The sequence below is a fragment of the Rhinolophus hipposideros genome (genome assembly GCF_964194185.1).
Source record: "Rhinolophus hipposideros genome assembly, chromosome: 4".
Taxonomy (NCBI): Eukaryota; Metazoa; Chordata; class Mammalia; order Chiroptera; family Rhinolophidae; genus Rhinolophus; species Rhinolophus hipposideros.
In genome coordinates this window covers 1,641,721-1,661,379 of record NC_138050.1, presented here as the reverse complement: position 1 = coordinate 1,661,379, position 19,659 = coordinate 1,641,721, and the positions used below count along the sequence as shown (strand labels likewise).

The 19,659-nt window shown below is 38.3% G+C and overlaps 1 protein-coding gene across 14 annotated transcripts in view; it reads right to left on the bottom strand.

Moving 5' to 3' along the window:
• Positions 1 to 19,659, bottom strand: part of ZDHHC20 (zDHHC palmitoyltransferase 20) — a 51,443-nt gene that overhangs the window by 15,158 nt on the left and 16,626 nt on the right. For 13 of the 14 annotated variants that reach the window (XR_013993165.1, XR_013993166.1, XR_013993167.1 and 10 more), the window contains exons 3-7: positions 16,646 to 16,749; positions 11,326 to 11,446; positions 8,442 to 8,511; positions 6,932 to 6,964; positions 6,183 to 6,303 (exon numbers count right to left, since the gene is read on the bottom strand). Coding sequence is in view for 6 of the 14 variants with exons in the window: in XM_081045479.1 (XP_080901605.1) it covers positions 6,183 to 6,303; positions 6,932 to 6,964; positions 8,442 to 8,511; positions 11,326 to 11,446; positions 16,646 to 16,749 (449 nt within the window). In the remaining 8 variants the exon portion in view is untranslated. The remainder of the gene's footprint in view (positions 1 to 6,182; positions 6,304 to 6,931; positions 6,965 to 8,441; positions 8,512 to 11,325; positions 11,447 to 16,645; positions 16,750 to 19,659) is intronic. The other variant, XM_081045475.1, reaches the window with a different exon arrangement.

Below are 19,659 nucleotides of genomic sequence, written 5' to 3'. Positions count from 1 at the left end.
ATTGGCTCCTTGAACCCAGATGGTTGGTAGTATCGGCCGTCACTTTGTGGAAACGATTCATCATGGAGAACAGGAAACAGTTTATATCTCAGGATTCGGGAACGGGAAAGTGAAAAAAATTCCTGAGAACGGGCGGGAATTCCCGTCTGGAAACCCCACCTCCAGCCACACTAGCCTCCTTGCTGCTGCTCAACATGAGATACTTTAAGATCTAACTCTTAGCGACTTTCAAATATACTTATTAACTATAGTCATAACACTGTACGTTACTTCTCCAGGACTTAATTTTGACCACCTTTACCCACTTCACCCATTCGCCACCCCTTATTTCTGACAACCACCAATCTCTATCTATGAGCTGCTTTACGCTATTTTTTTTAATGTTCACATATAAGTGAGATCATCCAGTATTTGTCTTTGACCTATTTCACTTAAAAAATGCCTTCAGGGTACACCCATGTTGTCCCAAATGGCAGGATTCTTCTTTTTTTAAGGCTGAATAATATTTCATTGTATATGGATACCACAATTTCTTTGTCCATTCACCAATCAATGGACACTTAGGTAGTTTCCCTGTCTTGACCATTGTAAATAATGCTGCAGATATCTTTTCTAGTGTTTTTGTTTTCCTTTGAATAAATATCCAGAAGAGGAACTGCTGAGTTGTATGGTAGCTCTATTTTCAATTTCTGGGGGAACTTCCAAACCGTGTTCCATAGTGGCTGCACCAATTTACAACCCCCCAACAGCACACGAGGGTTCCCTTTTCACAACATCCTCGCCAACACTTGTTTGTTGATTTACTGACGAAAGCCATTCTGACTGCTATGAGGTGGTATCTCCTTGTGGTTTTGATTTGCATTTCTCTAACAGCTAGTGAAGTTGAGCACTTTTTCATGTACGTATTGACCTCTTGGGAGAAATGTCTATTCAGTTGCTCTGCCCATTTTTAAATCAAATTGTTTGGGTATTTATGCTATTGAGTTGTATGAGTTCTTTATATATTTTGGATATTAACCCCTTATCAGATATATGGTTAGCAAATATTTTATCCCCGTTGGGAGGTTGCCTTTTCATGTTGTTGATGATTTCCTTTACTGTGCAGAAGCTTCTTAGGATTATGTAGTCCCACTTATTGATTTTTGCTTGTGTTGTTAAATCTAAAAAATCATTGTCAAGACCTATGTCAAGTAGGTTTGTGTTTTCTTCTAAATTTATGGTTTCAAGTTTATGTTCAAGTCTTTAATCCATTTGGAGTTGATTTTTTTGTATGATATAAGAGAGGGGTCTGCTTTCATTCTTTTGGATGTGACTGTCCAGTTTTTCCAACACCATTTATTGAAGAGACTGTCCTTTCCCCATTGCATATTCTTGGCTTCTTTGTCGTAAGTTAATCGAAGATACATGCCTGGGTTTACTTCTGGGCTCTCTATTCTGTTCCATTGATTTGTGTCTATTTTTTTATGCCAGTACCATACTATTTTGATTACTACAGCTTTGTAATATAGTCTGAAATCAGAAATCGTTATGTCTCCAACTTTGTCCCTTTTTTTCAAGATTACTTTGTCTATTAGGAGTCTTTTCTGGTTCCATACAAATTTTAAGATTTTCTATTTCTGTGCAAAATGCCCCTGGAATTCTCATAAGGATTATACTGAATCTCTAGATTGCGTTTGGTAGTATGAACATTTTAACAATATTAATTCTTCCAATCTAAAGGCACAGAATATCTTTCCATTTACATGTCTTCTTCAAACGCTGTCATCAATGTCTTACAGTTTTCAGTGTACAGGTCTTTTACCTCCTTGGTTAATGTTATTCCTAGGTATTTTATTCTTTGTGATGCAATTGTAAATGGGATTGTTTTCTTAATTACTCTTTCTGATAACCTGTTATCAGAAACTCAACTGATTTTTTTGTGTTGATTTCATATCCTGTAACTTTATTGAATGTGTTTTAGTTCTAACAGTCTTTTGGTGGTCTTTAGGGTTTTCTATATATCATGTAATCTGCAATTAGTTTTATTTCTTCCCAACATCAATGTCTTTATTTCTTTATCTTGTTTGATTGCTGTGGCTATGATGTCCAATATTATGTCGAATAAAAGTGGCGGAGTGGACACCCCTGTCTTGTTCCTCATCTTGAGAGGAAAAGCTCTCAGCTTTTCACTGTTGAGTATGTTGTTAGCTGTGGGCTTATCATATATCACCTTCATTATGTTGCGGTACACATTTCATCTATGCCCACTTGGTTGAGAGTTTTTATCATATGGATGTTGAAGTTTGTCAAATGCTTTTTCTGCATCCACTGAGATGAACACATGATATTCATCCTTCATTTTGTTAATGTGTTTTATCACACTGATTGATTTGCAGATGGTGAAGCAACCTTGAATCCCTGGAATAAATGTCACTTGATCATGGTGGATGATTCTTTTAATGTACTGTTGAATTCAGTTTGCTAATATTCTGTTGGTGGTTTTTGTATCTATGTTTACCTGGGATATTAGCTTGTAATTTTCTTTCTTGCAGTGACCTTGTCTGGTTTCTGTGTGTCAGGGTAATGCTGGTCTCATAAAATGAGTTTGAAAGTGTTCTCTCTTCTATTTTTTGGAAGAGTTTGAGAAGGATTGGTGTTAATTCTTGTTTAATGTCTGGTAAAATTCATCAGTGAAGACATTTGGTCCTGGACTTTCATTGGGAGGCTTTTGATTTTGATGACTGAGTCAATCTCCTTACTAGTAATTAGTCTGTTCAGATTTTTTATTTCACCTTGATTCAGTTGTGAAAGGTTGTATGTTTCTAGAAATGTATCCATTTCTTCTAGGTTGTCCAATTTTTAGCATAGAATTGTTCATAGTAGTCTCTTATAATTCTTTGTGTTTCTGAGGTATCAGCTGTAATGTTTCCTCTATAATTTGAGTTGAGTCCTCTTTTTTCTTGGTGAGTCTAGGAAAAGGTCTATTGTGTTTATCTTTACCAAAAACCAGCTTTCTGTTTTACTGATCTTTTCTATTCTCCTTTTAAGTCTCTATTTCATCTGTTTCTGCTCTGATCTTCATTATCTCCTTCCTTTTACTGAACTTGGGCTTCACTTGTTCTTTTTTCTAGTTCTTTGTGATATAAAGATGGATTGATTGAGATCTTTATTTCTTAATGTAGACGTTTATCGCTATGAACTTCCCTCGGAAGTGCTTTTACTGCATCCCGTAAATTTTGGTATGTTGCACTTCCATTTTCATTTGTCTCAAGGTATTTTTTGATTTCTTCTTTGACCCACTGGTTGTTCAGTGGCATGTTATTTAATGTCCACGTGTTTGTGAATTTTCCAGTTTTCTTCTTGTAACATTTCTAGTTTCATATCACTGTGGTTGGAAAAGATGCTTGATATAATTTCAGCGTTCTTAAACGTATTAAGACTTGTTTTGTGGCCTAACATAAGATCTATCCTGAGATGAGAATGTTCTCTGTGTGCATAGAAGAATGTGTATTCTGTTGCTTTTTGATGGAGTGTTCTGTACATGTCTGTTGAGTACATGTGAACTAATGTGTTGTTTGAGGCTGATATTTCTGTACTAATTTTTTATCTGGATGATCTATCCATTGATGAAAGTGGGATCCCCTACTATTATTGTATTGGTGTCTGTATCTCCATTTAAACCTGTTAACATTTGCTTTATATATTTAGGTGCTCCTATATAGAGTGCAGAGATGTTATTCTCTCAGATATCTGCTAACTCCCTTGAAGTCTTTGCTCCAATCTAATCTTCTTACTGAGGTCTACCCTGATCACTCTCTTTAATACTACAACCTGCCCCTGTCCTACACACTCCCACATACTTGCCAAATTCCTTACCCTAGTTTTCTTTTTTCATAGCATTTACTTTCTAACATACGATATAATTTACTTATTATGTTTGTTATTTGTCTCCCTCTTCCCAACAGTAAGTTCTACAAAGACTGAGTCTGTCTTGGTCACTGATATACCGTGTTTTCCTGAAAATAAGACCTAGCCGGACCATCATCTCTAATACATCTCTTGGAGCAAATATTAATATAAGACCAGGTTTTATATTATATATATTATATATTATATTATATTAAAATAAGACCTGGTATTTATTTTATTATATTGTATTATATATTATATTATATTATACATTACATAAGACCTGCTCTTATATTAAAATAAGACCAGATCTTATATTAATTTTTGCTCCAAAAGATCCATTAGAGCTGATGGTCCAGCTCAGTCTTATTTTCGGGGAAACACGATATATACCAAATGGCTAAAATACTGCCTGGCACATTATAAATGCTAAATAAATATTTATTGAATAAATGAAGAAAAAGGTAGATTTGAGTTTATTAATCTTACCTTACTCATGATGAATCTTAAAAAGTTAATATTTATCCTTTAATTAATAAATCATTACATGCAAACACTGCTGAAGTTTCTGACAAAAAAATGTGAAATTGTTTAATTTGGACTTATTCATTTGACATTGAATTTTCTTCCTTTAAATAAGGCCACTAAAGGTGCCCACACAGGGGAATAATGGAGGTCAAAATTCATTAGGCTGAGACCAGACAGAGATGGGATACCCTTTTTAAATATGCAGAAAGGCACCGTAAGTGCTAGTACCCTCTGGTTTTAATCACCCAAATTTTAAAAATCTAATGATGTTTTAATGAAAATCCTTCCAAAATGTATTAGATAGTATTTCCTGGAAAAATAATTGTGGTTGATGACTCAAGGTTTTTATTACGTTCTTCACAACTATGAGAAGCAAGTCAGTGAAAAGTACCTGGATATTGGAACAGAGAGATCTCAGTTAAAATTCTGGCTTCCTATACTATTAAATATGTGACCTTGGGTAGTTACCTAACCCCCAACCTCACATTCCAACTCTAAAAATTGGAATAATAATAGCCCATTTTGCATGAACTATGCTTTCTTATTTTCTGTGTTCTTAATGCTCTGGCATTTGGGGCCTTGCTGATGAGGGAGAGAATGCCCCTCCCAGAGCTATCCAATTCTTAAGAGTTAGCAAGGAATGCACATCTCATATATAAACTAACCAATCCAGAGCCCATATTCCAAACTACCGCCTCTACTTGGCTCTTACACTCCAGGAAGAAATACTCCCTTGCCGACTCACTCCAGAGCTCAGCACCAGACAACTAGGGGCAGCCTATATGCCCAGAGACTACTGAGTTATTCAGACTAGCTAATCCTAAATCAGCTTACTCTGCCTGGCTTTGCCTTTCCCGCTGAAACCACAATAAAGGCTCTGGACTCGTCCCTTCTGCTACCTAAACAGCCCTGGTGCTTCCCTGTGTGGCCCTGCGTCGGGTGGCATGGTATGGCATGCCTCCTCCCTTGGGAACTATGAATGACAAACTATCTTTTCAATGATAATCATCTCCTGATCTGTTGGCTTCACCATACCTGAATAATAATAAAACCTACATTTAAAAACACCTTCATAGAGCTTTTAGGAAGAATAAACACAAAAGTACTTTTTAATCACAATAACCTCCCTTCAAAATTAAAGATTTAAATGTGAAAACAAAAACAATAAAAATCCAAGAAGAAAACATGGGTGAATACTTGTATAAACTTACAGTGAACAGACTATAAAGCCAGAAATCATAAATAGAAAATATTGCTTTAAAAACAAAAATCAGAAACCATAAAAGTTCTTTTTTAAAAATATAAAACTTTAATTTAATAAAAATAAAACAGGGTTATAAAATATAAATCAAAAATGTGAAAAAAACATACAGCTCATTACAGTAAAAGCATTATTACCTATAGAAGCAAGAAAGAAATTAGTGATTATCGGGGACTGGGACTATCACTTTCATTATTGTAAAACTGCAGTAAGTCTCATCAACTCAAATAAAAGCAATTACTTCCCTATAATTGATATGTCTATTACAGTATGGCTGAAAACTATGGATCATTAAAAAGCTCACAATATCATGTTTAATATTCATTTATTTACAAATAAACAAGTATATATGAAGGTAAACATTATCCCTGTTTGCCCTCTGATCCATTATAGATTCTAAGTAATAAAATTAAAGTACATCTACTTATAATAAAGAATGAATTCTTCATGAATGTAGCATCTTTAAAAGTCTGAAACACACTTTAAGATAGAAAAAAAGACTTACCGTCCAAAATTTTATAAAGTACTGTAAAACTGTTGTAGCCACGAAAAGGCAATATAATAGGGAATACAATAAAAACAGCAGGAAGAATTTGTAATTAGAAAATCCCACACAGTTGTTCACCCTGGAAGAATAAAGAAAGTCACACTATAAAAATAAGACAAATCATAAACTCACAAAAACAAAAACTGGAATGGTTTTTGCCAGGGGCTGGGGGAAGGGGAAAATGGGAAGTTGTTTAATGCGTATAGTTTTACTTTTTCGATGAAAAAGTTCCTCACACAATGTGAACACACTTAACACTACTGAAAACACACATCCACAATGAAGACATTGCTCCTGGCTTCCCAAATGACCCATTTCCAAGTAATAATGTAAGACAGTTCAAAATATCTATAATAAACACATTTCAAAAAACTTAATCATTATTACTTGGAAATGGGTTGTTTGGGAAGTAGGGAGCAATGTCTTAATTGTGGATGTGTGTTTTTAATAAATGCTATAAGGAATTTGGAATTTTAATGTTAATCATTCATATATAATTATTTGGGTTAATATCAGAATATATTTTTAAAGGAAAACATTTTATAAAAACATGTATATACATACGAGTATAAACACGTATATAACTAGATCAATCATGATATTAAATTGACCTTGAAAATTTAGGAATGCTTAGGTCCATCACTCTAAATTCTCTCCTTCCCACTTCTCCACTCCCATATGTAATTTCCCCTGTTTTTCATACATACCAAGGACAGTGATGATCCATCTTAAGAATACATCTAAAAAAACAAATAAGTATTAAGAAAATCCATGCAGAAAGTTTTTCTAATTCTAACTTCTGATAATTTTTTTCCTTAAAAATTTCCTTTTATAAATGTATCTTAGAAAAACCAACCCAATAAACATTAGGTTAGAGAAACTTTCTGATATCTCCACCAATACTTTTATAGGTAAGAGGTCATGATTTTTGAACACCGGAAATTCAGCTGAGCATAGTCAGTTGCCTTGGACCACATCAAGCGACATTTTAATACACAGATATGGTACAGACAGCTCTTGGTGTATTAGTTAGGCCCCGCTAACAAATCAGCTGAGAGAAATAAAACGAAATACACACAATCCCTATTTTAAACATGTGCAAGTCATAAAAATAAAACTTCAGGAGCAAATATGTTAAAATATTAACACTGATGGGCTTGTACCGTGTTTCCCCCAAAATAAGACCTAGCCAGACAATCAGCTCTAATAAATCTTTTGGAGCAAAAATTAATATAAGACCTGGTCTTATTTTACTATAAGACTGGGAATATAATATAATATACTATACTATAATATAATACAATACAATACCGGGTCTTATTTTACTATAAGACTGGGTATAATATAATACCAGGTCTTATATTAATTTTTGCTCCAAAAGACGCATTAGAGCTGATTATCCAGCTAGGTGTTATTTTCAGGGAAACAGGGTAAATGTTCTTTGGTCCACATATTTTATAAAATTCCATCCCATGGATAAGCACTACTAACCAGAAGTAGATAAGCAGAAAAAAAGCAGAAAAAAAGAATCCCAAAATTTGCCTCCCTGCCAGAATGTGTAATCTATATTTGTATAAACCACAGATCATCTCAAATAATACAATAAATGAGCAAATAACACCCAGAAGGCGAAAGTGCTTGTCTAACTCAAGTTCAAGGATTGACTGGGATTCCCAAACTAGAAATCTCTCCTTCAACATACTACCTTCTCACAAGTACACAAGGACTAAAATCTTTCCAATTTTTCTGGGAACAATGTTACAGATGGGAATTGAAAATGATATTTTTGTGGTTTGTTAGGTTATATTAATATTAACATTAATAACCAAAACATTAATTTTGGTTAGGTTATATTAATATTAACATTAATAACCAAAACAAGAAAACTGTCATTTTGGTCTTTTTAATCCAGGAAATAAAGTTATCATTCTTAAGGGGGTTATTACTTGCTCGTCTATATTATATTAAGCATGAACACAGGAAGTATGTTAAAGAAAATTCTGTCAACCTTTACAGGAACTGTTATCAAAGATTGCTCCAAACTATATTGTGGATTATAGGAATATTTGTTAGGCTGCTCGTATGTAGCAAATAATGAGAGAGGATAGGGTGTTTTTGTTATGTATAAAGCATGTAAAATGTTCCTGCCCCTTCTATTCTCCCTTCACCCATTTCCAGTGCTGGGATTAAAGGAAAGCAAACGAGGGTAACACTTACATGTCACATGCTGAGCAGTGATGCGCACGGTCAGGTTTAATCAGCTGACATCTCTCACAATACCTGATGGCTACATTTAAGAATTAAAAGGAAGTTGTTGAAGGATGTACAAGTTTAGTTAATTTGACTAAAATGTGCTATCATTTGTTGTATGAACAACTCTGGAAAAACTGACAACTAATAATTCTGTCATCAGGTTTGACACTAGTTCTCCCCCTTCCTAGCTGGTGACCTTGGGTAAGTGAGTTGTTTCTAAGAGCCTGTTTCCTCCTCTGCAACTGCAAGTAATACCAAATGTAATGAACTATTGTGCAGATTAAAAGGAAACCTTCTAAAACATATCAGATTCTCAATAAAGCAGTTATCATAATAAAATACTGTTATTTCTATTATTATTTCTAATAAAATATAAAGTCAGACTCTACGATGGGAAAAATTGGTGTGGGGGAGAAAACCAGAAGTGCACAAAGGGCTATTGTGGAGAACGCCCGGGGATGGATTCTTCCACAGACATCTCCGGAGTGCTCTCTTAGTGAGACACTGTTAGAAACCGTGAGAGAACGTCTGACTCCAGAGGCTCAGGATATGGTCAAAGTGGTGAGATAAGCACAAGGAACGACGAGGCAGTGACTTGTGATGTCCAAGGTAAGCATCTGAGAAGGTCAGAGAAGACTTTCAAAATGACTTCTTGTTAAAGTGGATAAAACGGTTTGAAGAGAGGTGGACAGTGAATTCAAACTTTCAACTGGATTTAGAGAGGAGAAAATCATCTTTCTAGGCAGAGAAAAAAACAAAAAAATAAAAGGCAGCGAAGGACACAGTGTTTTAGCACGGAATTGACACAGGAAAACAGTGTAGGAGAAAGCTAGAGAGAAATGCTGCTGGGGTCCAGACTGTGCAGGGGGGCAGGTTCAGAAAGACACGTTTTGTTTCCTGAATAGATAATGATACATCCACATGGTTGGAAAACGCACAAAGAGGAATACAGTGACAAGTCCCCAGCCCGACTGCCCGGCCCCACCTCCCCCGGGAAGGCAGTGTCATCCCCTTCACTAATCTCTCTAGTCTATGAAGGTCCACGTCCTGTAGCACACATTTCAGAATTTTGTTCTTTAAAGAATGAATGGGTATTAGTTCTATAAGAAAAAAGAAGAAAAAGCCCCAGAGTGTGGGATTCTCAGCAGTAGAAATGGTTTTCCAGAGCAGGACTCTGCCAGCAGTCGGAAGATAAGGTACGAATCCCAGACCTCGCCCCCAGGGGGCTATGGGCACCTCACTGCCCCTCATTTCTTCATCTGTAAAATGGGCACAAGCAGCACCATCAGGGAGTTGTTCTCAGGGGTAAAGAATCACCAGTGCTGCCCTGAGCAGAGTCTGATGTAATACTCTAACGAGGGCGTTATTCAGAGAGGGCGGCCGTGACAAATAATGAAAAGCAGTGAAACTTCCACATCAGCGGCTCTTCACTCTGGGGCACGACTGCTGCTCTGACAATCAGATGATCTCGCTACCTGAAAAACAACCCCAAAGTTTGCGCACAATCGCAAGGCTTCCTAAATTCTCTGAAATCTTGGACTTTCGGTTAAAAACATCTGCTCTGCAGAACCATGACTGCTAACAATAATTAGACCAGACCAGACCTTTCCTAATTAAATATAACAAAGGAGTATCTTCAACTAGCTGTCATGTACTGAGAATTCATTGCATAATTATGATCTACCCTAAGGGCATATCGCATTTATGTATCTCACCTCAATACTTCCACTAACCCAGAGATGCAGGTATTGTTATTCTCGTTTTAAAACGAGGGCTTGAAAGTTTCAGTGACTCTCACCGCACTAATAATGGAGAAGCTGGGGTTTGATCCAACACCCGTGTTTTCATTCTACATGGCAACATACTAGTTATGCAAAAGGGGCAGCACTGAACACATGAAAAATCGAAAACTTAGTCAAACATCTCCTCCCAAACTCTCTGCAAACTTGTACCTTTCTAAAGTCACAATCTGTATGTAACTGTACACAGGGAAAGGTCCCTTTTATTTCCCCTTGGACTTGAGAAGCACAGTGGGTTCTGGAGACAGAGCACTCAATTTAAATCCGTTTTTCACATAAGGTCACGTCTGTATGACCTTAAACAAGTTACTTAACCCCTCTCTGTCTGTAAAACAGAGACAACAGTATCTGCTTCATAGGGTTGTTATGAAGTTTCAATGAGCTCACATGTGCAAAGCACTCAGAACAGAGTGCCTGTTAGTTATGACTATTACCTGGTATATTAATGAGGTATATAATTCGTAATTTAAAACAATTCCCTGGATTTCAATGACCAGCTTGACCACTCAGAGATCCACCCTATTCTAAGGCTCTATCTACCCTTGAGAAGGAAATTTCTGCTGCAGTCACTTATCCCAATGGAGGAGGCCCAACAGTGGAAACACCAAGAGCTTTGAAACCAGACACACCTGAGCTCAAGTTCTGGCTCTCCGAATATTAGCTTTACAACCCTGAACAAGTTTCCTGCTTTTGTAACACTTTTCCCCACATTCTAAGTCAACACATTCTTGATGTTTTAAAAATTACCCAGTGATGACACACAATACAAAGAGTAACTGCAACCTGCACCATGAGGTTGAGTTGGGAATCAGAGTGTGCAGAGGGGACATTCACAGCAAAGTGAGCCTCTTCAGAGATCTGTACCATATGTGCACACTTCTGCACATGGGACACCAAAGATGCAGAGCACAGGAACACCTTCCTGTGCAGGTTATTTGTGGCAATCACAATGTCCATAGAATAGACGAATCAAGCAAATATATCTTGGCAGGAATGACCATATTTTAAAAATTCTTTGGAAAGGAAAGCTTAAGATTTGTCTTCCTTACTTCTGGAGCCTGATGTGGTGTAGATAGGTAAGTCCCTTGCTGTTCTTCTCAAAATATCTTGTTGTCTTTCTGGGCTGAATTCCTTTTCATAACGCTCCTTTTCAGAACTGGACAAGTAGAACTATAAAAGGAGAAGCAACTATGAATTGTTTTTAATCCCATGATTATTAACAATCACGCTCAGAAAAGCAAAGTTTTATCCAGAATCCCTCCAAAAAAACTTCTTCTATGAAGGCAAAACCTCTCCAAGTTTCTTTGAGAAACTAAATCAAGCACACGTGAACAAAACAACATACCTTTGACAGATTAAAAAATATTTGCTCTGTATGGTGGCAAAGAACATGAACTAAATACTCCGCATCTTGTTTTTTTACAAAGTTAAATTCCTCCACCAAACAGGGCTTAATATATATTTTCTATTACTGCAAATTTTGGTGTTTGAAAGCTAGTGTCAAGAGATTTTTAGTTTTTGGAAAAATGTCCAAAGATTGACTTGTTTTGGGTAAAATGCTAATCACAGATCTTGGGGTCCTATTATTTTCTGGCCAAATGTCTCAATGAGGTCAACAAGTCATTCTCATACCATTTTGTTTTAGCTTTTCAAAAGCTAACCAATAGGAGTACTTTCTCTAGAATTACTAAGGATTGTCTAGGCAAGCATTGTCTCTTTTTCTCCCGCAGCAATTTCTTTATGGAGCTGTTTCTAGTTTCCATTTAAGTTTTATTCTCACAGTGAGGCCAGCCTCTAGTTAAATAGCATTTTCTCTACAAAGGACTCGTTTAGTTGCTCTTCTTTTATGTCATCCCAGCATCTAAAGGACCCTTATTTTTATGCTTCTATTTCATGTAACCAGGAGTTTTACATTTCTATTGAAGAAAACCAAAGTTCTGCCAACCCCATTCCTGCCTGAGAGATTCAGAGAGAAAAATCTGCTTCGGGAAGGATGCTGGTGTCTTCACCCCAGCCTGAAGAGCCGACTTTGAATCAGGTGTGGTAAATAAGAGGGCTCAGCCGGGTTCTACTCCTGTGTGGTCCCCCTGCACTGTTGGTGTAAAACACATATTCTGCCCTTCACAGTCCCTTCCTCGAACCTGACCAAAACACCACGGCTTAGGGAGTGGATGAGTCTGTTTAGGTTGCCTAGCCTGGCTCCCACAATCAAACCCTGATGGACGAGAAATCCCCAAATTACTTATAAGAAACAGTAAGTAACATGGACAGATGAACGGGACAGAAAGAAGTCAGGAAAGATGCCCACGATAGTACAGCTGAGACTTTGGAGGTCACTTACAGAACATCTCACACAGGCAGGAATATTCAGTCAACTTTCTAAGACCCACCCTCTCTCGAATACTCTCAGGTATAGCAATACTTTCCTACTTTGCAAGAGAATTATAACTTGTTAGAAAGTTCTCCCCTGAAACGTTGTGTCTCTAGAACATTTAAATTATGTTTAAATGTCTCTGGAGCTCTTAAATTCTGAAAAGCTTAAGTCAAATGAAAATCTCAAGAGACACCAGAATTTTAGATGAGGAATGAAACAAAATAAAATTTAAAATGGATTGGTTTTGAAATTATGACTAGAAGTCTATTTTTCATTAAAATCTACTGAACAAAATTCAAACTATGAAATGTCATTATTTTAAATTCAGTGTTCAGATGGTTCGATTTAAATATATATTAAATATATATTAAGAGCTTGGCACTGTCCCAGGGATCAGGGATCCAAAGACCAATAAAAATAGAGGCTTTGCCTTCAAAAGTACATTCCTAAGGTCTAGCAGGAACGTTAGACACACAGAAAACTGCAAACGACAAATCAGCATAATAAACACATTAACAATACAGTGGGACCTCGGGTTTTCGAACATCTCCATTGACTAACATTTTGGTTTATGAACGCCGTAAACCCAGAAGTAAATGCTTCGGTTTTCCAACACGACTCAGAAGTCGAACATGTCACACGGCTTTCGCTGAGAGCAATATCCTGAGGCCTAGCTCTTGGCTGTTTTCGAACGTCTCAGAACTTGTGGATTACGTTCGAAAACCGAGGTACCACTGTACTTGGCAAGGTGAGATGAAGGCTCCCTTGGGAGGGGGTGGGGTCGTCAGTGGAAGTCTCCCCAGAGGAAGTGGGACCCAACTACGTTTTGAAAGATAAACAGGAATCTTCCAGAAGACAAAGAAGGAAAGAGTCTCTACAAAGGGAACAGCGCGTACAGGAAGCACAAAGGTGTGACAACAGTTTGTTCAAGGAGATGCGTTACTTGAGCACAGAGTTCTAGGAGGAAGCAATGGAGACGGAACTGGGAGGACGTCAGATCACGAAGGGTCTTGTGTACCATGCAGATGAGCATGACCTTTATCTTGTAACTGAGTGATAAGCTCAACTGGGTTGCTAGAAGTGATGGGAATATACTTTCTGGAGAGATGACTCTCAGTGATGTAGGACGCCTACCAGCTCTGTGTATGCCGCCTCCTCCCCCTCACTCACTCACTCAGGTGCTCAGCAACGGGTTCCATTATACACTAGGTGTGGTTCTAGGTAAGGGTGCAGCAACGAACAGATTCTTCCTTCAGAGCTTATACTTGAGTGACAGACACACTTACAAAGTCTCGGCATAAATGCAACTTGGTCAGAGAAGACTTCTTTGACCACACTATCTAAAGTAGCGTCTTCTCTGTTACGCGCTACCACATCACCACGTTCTTTTTCTAAATGTATCACAATTGGTCATTATTTGTTTGTTTACTCTCTTTCAAATGTAAAGACACTATCTGTCTTGTTCTTTGGATTCCCAGAGCCTACCAGTCTGACAAACAGTAGGGACTAAGTACCTACTGACTGAAAGAATAAAAAAATACCCATATTTGTAACTTTTCTAAAATGTACAGTTTTTGCTTTTTACACCAATTGGTTCCCCTAGATCTGATCCCCGATTGTTACTTTAACCTCTGAGCTTGCAAAGAGCTTTTAACACTATTCCATTACTACCTATGTCAAAACAGCACTGTGATTTACTTACTAAGAGCCACCTCAGTCTGCACAGCGTAAGCTTCTTTAGAGAGTTCCTGTTCTGGGTTGTCACCGAAGCTCAGCTTCGCTGGCCCTTAATGCTTCAATAATTAATTCATTCAACAGTAACTGAACACCCACTATGTGCTAGGTAGTGGGGAGAGGGACATAGTGGAGAACATGACAGAAATGATCCCAGCCCTCAAAAAGCTGAAAGCATAATAAGGTGACACATAAAAATAAACTGGCAATTACGGTACAGATGACAGGGGCTATTCAGAAGGGAGGCCGCCTTGGCTGGCAGCTGAACTTGGCAACTGAACTTGTAACATGGGGAGGCATGAAGGCTGCAGTGGGTACAAAAGCTTAAGCCCAGGCTGGATGCTACATGGATATAACGTGACAAAAACTACCACCAAAAACGACGAGAATAACATCTGGATGGCACTTACACTCTATGTGATAGGCATTCTTAGGAAGCACTTTAAAGTGTTCATTATGTCACTACAGATATAACCACATGTATTACTGACGGGTTCAATCTTTCCAGCCATCCCCGTCCTCCTCTGACAGAGCTCTGAGCTTCAGACAGCTCAGCAGTCATGGGAGTCACCAGCCTGCCAAGGAGCAGACAGAAGAGCCTTCTGGAGCTGGGCTGAGTTCTTCAGCTCTGTCCTCTATTGCTTCTTAAAATTGCTTTTTTATTCTATTTCTTATTTCCTGTAATGAGAACTAAGCTTTCATACATGCTATGTTTTCAATCTCCATCACTACTAGAAATTGATTAAATTAATAAAATCAGGTCCTTTTAAACTGAGAGATTAAGATATGGATGATATAACTTTAAGGGTTGATTAATTATTACCAAATGTCTGAAAAAATTATTTGAATACCAAGTTCTATTAATGGTTTATGTTACTCCTTAAAACAAAAGCACACAAGAGGAAAAATGGGCAAAAAAGTCTGGCATTATCTACTAATGCTGACTGTATACACAACACATGACCCAGCAATTCCACCCGTACACATCTCCCCAAAAGGACGATGTATGTGTGCACGTGTGTGCTATGTATGTATGTATACACACGTGTCCATGCACTAGAACGTTCACAGAAGCCCTTGGTGCAGTAAACTTCAACTGGAAGCTACCCAAATGCTCGTGCCCATCAGCAGCAGGACCAAGCACGTAAACTGTGTTATAAACCACAACTGAACATGAAACGGTGACAATGAATGATCCATAGTTGTATACAACATGGGCGAATCTCACAAATGGAATGTTAATGACAGAAGCCAGACACACAAGTATACGTACTGTGTGACTCCATTTATGGGAAGTACAAAAGCAGGCCACGCTAGCCAGAGCTACCAGAGTGGCCTCCCATGAAGCGAGGACTGGCAGGGAGCCAAGGAGGCTCACGGGATGCTGGAGAGCTTCTTTCTTGAACGGGGTGGAAGTGTTCAGGTTACGGAAGCTCACCAAGTATACACTTACGGTGCATACACTTTCTGCATATACGTTCTTCTATAAAATGTTAAGTGGAAGTTGATACATTTAAACAGGTGGAATGTAATTTTTAATGGATTCTGATGAATATAATAGGAAGAGAAATAATTACATAATTGTCACCAGCTAACAATGTCTGGTGCCAACCATGTACGTGGCAGGTGCTATGCTATCAGTCTAACCTCAGAGCAACCTACAGAGAGACAGGGACTATAATCAACTCCAATTTCCAAGGAGAAAACTGAAGCTCAGGTTTATTAAGTAACGTGTTAGAGCAGAAAAATCAAACTCAGACCAAACTAACCCTGAGAAGAGATTCTTAACCATCTAGCTACATGATATTTGAAGTGAAGGAAGAAGTCAGGCGATGTCAAGGCAAGAGGGACACACTGATCTTAAACCTTATTCCACATAATAAAAACACTTTCTTTAGTTGCAGCATATTTGCTCAGGTCTGAGAAAATATAAATGTTAAGAGGGTTTCTAAAAATAAACCCTACTACTCAATTCTGTCCCTTAAGATTTTTTACCCCAATGATATAAAGTATGTGTTTAATTTAAGAAACTGTAGCAAGGCAGGAAAATATTAGTACAGCTAAACTTCTCCGCTATTATTAATCTTTAACTACCATCTGCTGATAGGCTGGTGACTCACACCCACAATGCAGAGTACCAAGCACTCTGATGAACGGAACAGAACAAACGCATTATGCAATAAAGGTTTAACACAGGTAACACAGGGGGGAAAATCCATAATTAGTTACAGCATTTGGAGATTTACCAACATTAAATTTACCTCTTTGGAAGGGGAAGCGGGAGATGTGAAAATTGTCATCCAATAGGACCATACAAACATAACAAAGGACAGATGGAAAGTCACGAGGTAAACAACGGCCTTTCCTGGTAAATAAAAACAAATAACATTTCATTGAATCCCAGTGAAAGCAAAAAAAGCATTACATTAAAACACAGTATTGAGGGTCAGGAGGCTTAATCTAACAAAATATTCTTAATTAAAACATACTGAAAATAGCCAATACAGGAAGTCCTTTGCATGATGGAACATCACAGATACAAAGAAACATTTTGCACCTGCAGGAAGGGTTATCAGGCTGGTTTACAGGTACAGACTGTAATCTGAGATGCCAGCTGACTGCACTGTTGCTGAAGACAAACTGAAACATCTCCTTCACTCACTACATTTCAAGCTCTTCCTAAAAGTTAAGACTTTGAATGACTTAAAACAGATTCCATTACTATGAACATTAAATCCAAGGAAATGCAAACTGAAAATAAATAAAGGAAGTTCCCATCATAGTGAGTAATCAGTACCTGTGAAAAACTCAATTCCTGGGTTGTTCAGAAAAGCTTTCCTAGATTTCCTTTTCCTTTTCCTCAAATGGAACGCTTTCAGTCACTTTGAACTTCTGCCATAACTGTCTCCCAAGTGGATTGGGAGATACCTTCCCAACACCTTCATCTCCAAAAACTAACTCACTGACAGAACTTCAAGCTCTCATTGTTGTGTTCTGCAGTTTTTCTGTTTGGAGAAGTGGGACTGGTTTCCACAAGAAGCAAGAACTACCTACCAGGTGCTTAAACTCTCTGTTTGGAACACAGCACCAAACACCCACTTTAGAAAATGAAGCCCAGACAAACCATGCAAGTTTGAAATTCTACTCATTTTTAAAGTTCAGATCAAATACTACTTCCTCCACAAAAGCCTTCTCCATGACTCTCGCAACTCATCCCCCCTTCATACTCTACTCCCCAAATAATTTGCTCAGACGTGAATGAAAGCACTAAAGTTGATTTGTTGAAGTTATTTGCCTAATACTGATGATCTAATAAATGCAACTCTTCGGTGCGTGGCACAGAGCAAACCATCAGCAAGTGCTGGCCATTGTGATGGAAGGGAGCCACAGCTCGGCTACCCTTACTACCCTCTTTTGAGGATACTGATTTTCAGCTGTTTATTAAGAACCAAGACTCAGAAAGAACCTTTGACTCCCCCCTTCCTACCCAAGAGATTCAGACAGAAAAACCTGCTTCAGGAAGGATGCTAGTGTCTTCCCCTCCGCCTGAAGAGCAGACTTTGAATCAGGTGTGGTAAATAAGAGGGCTCAGGGGACCTGGCATCTATGTCCCTGTCTGAGCGCCCAGCAAGGATTCTCCCGCCAGGTGTGTTCACTCTTCTGCAAGTCCCTGCACAGCGCCCATCTCACTTCTGAAATTAATACCCCGCCCCCACTTTCTCTCTTGTCCAAAAATGTCACAGAGACCCAATGTTGCCTCACTGTCTTTAGGATCTTCATGTGTATGTTAATTCCCTGTGAACACTCGTTAAAACTTTGATTTCCTCTTTTCATCTGATGACTGGCCCAGCTGGAAGAACGCAGACGGTGGCAGGGGAAGAACTAACTCTGCGGACTCCCACACTGTCGTTACTCCCCGGGATCTTAATTTCTTCTTCTTCTTTTTGTGTTTTCCCTATACCAGTGTTTGTCAAGCTGAAGGACTGACATTTTCACTGATCTGCAGTGTAATGAGAAACATTAGGAACAAAGTGATGAAGGTTTTATAGAGCTAACACGTATTCAGTTAAAAGTACTCTCTTTCCTTTGGTCTGAGCTTATTTCTCTTTATATTTTTGGCTTTTAAAATGTTCTTTTTAAATAAAATAAAAACAATACAACTTGACAACTCCTTGGACTCCAACATTTTCCTTTGCATTGTTCTGGTACGTGCCTGGTCCAAGAGGCACGGAGGAAGCCAGGGCTCAGCGACCCCTCATCACAGTGATACAGCTAACAGTACAACGTTCTTCAAATTTCAGCTCTTCACTCTCAGAGTAACCGCCGCGGTATTTTCCTGGCCAGGGCAATAGTTTGTGTTGCTGCTTATCTCACTTGGATTACTGCAAAAGCCAGCTGGTCCCCCGTCTAGTCTCTGTTTGCCACCCATCTCAGTGAGCAGTGTAAGCCATGTGGCTGAGTTCTTGTCTCCCTGGCAGTGAGACCCTGGGAAGTAACTCCAGGGGCACGACTAAGGAGTGCACTCTGAACTGAGACTTCGTAGGAGCCGTATTTGACTATTCAACCACTACTGCAGAAGCGAAAGCCTGCAAGAAGGCATGGGAGGCAGCCCTCATTCTAATCCTCAAAACTGTCCCATCAGGTGCTTTCAGTTTACAGAGGTAAAACCCATGGCTCAGAGAATTCAGTATCTTGCCCAGTTTCACTTTGCTACCAACCCATGTCTGCTTGACAAAAACACAAGGCTCTTTACACTATAAAGTTGTATTCTCTCTCCTCCACTTCTTGAACCATCACCTTAGTGGTCACAGCCAACTTCCGAGCCAACATCTGAAACCAAGATAAAATCCCAACTATTTTCAAATTTGCTTTCTTTTCACTTTCATTAAAAGTGACTGTCATCCTCACTGAAAATTCTGGTTTCTCAGGCTCCTTCTGTACCATTGTGGCTCCCTCCAGGCTGAACCCACAGTCTACCCCCAGTGGACTGAATATCACTCCTTCCTTTGTTTTTCCTTTGGAAAAGCACGCTGGACTCAGCCTCCTGCTGTTACCCCCACTGTTCTCTTCACCAAGCTCACCTCACTTAAGGACATTTTTGCCTGGCCCCATATTCGATCATGTTGGTCAATCCTCATCTAGATATTATTGTATAGCTTTGAGATTAAATGGTAACCTTGAGTTACTCTAAACTTCTTAATCATTTATTTACAATTAAGGCTAGAATGTAAAACAATATACTTTAAAAATACTTTTAAAACCATTTAATATAGTT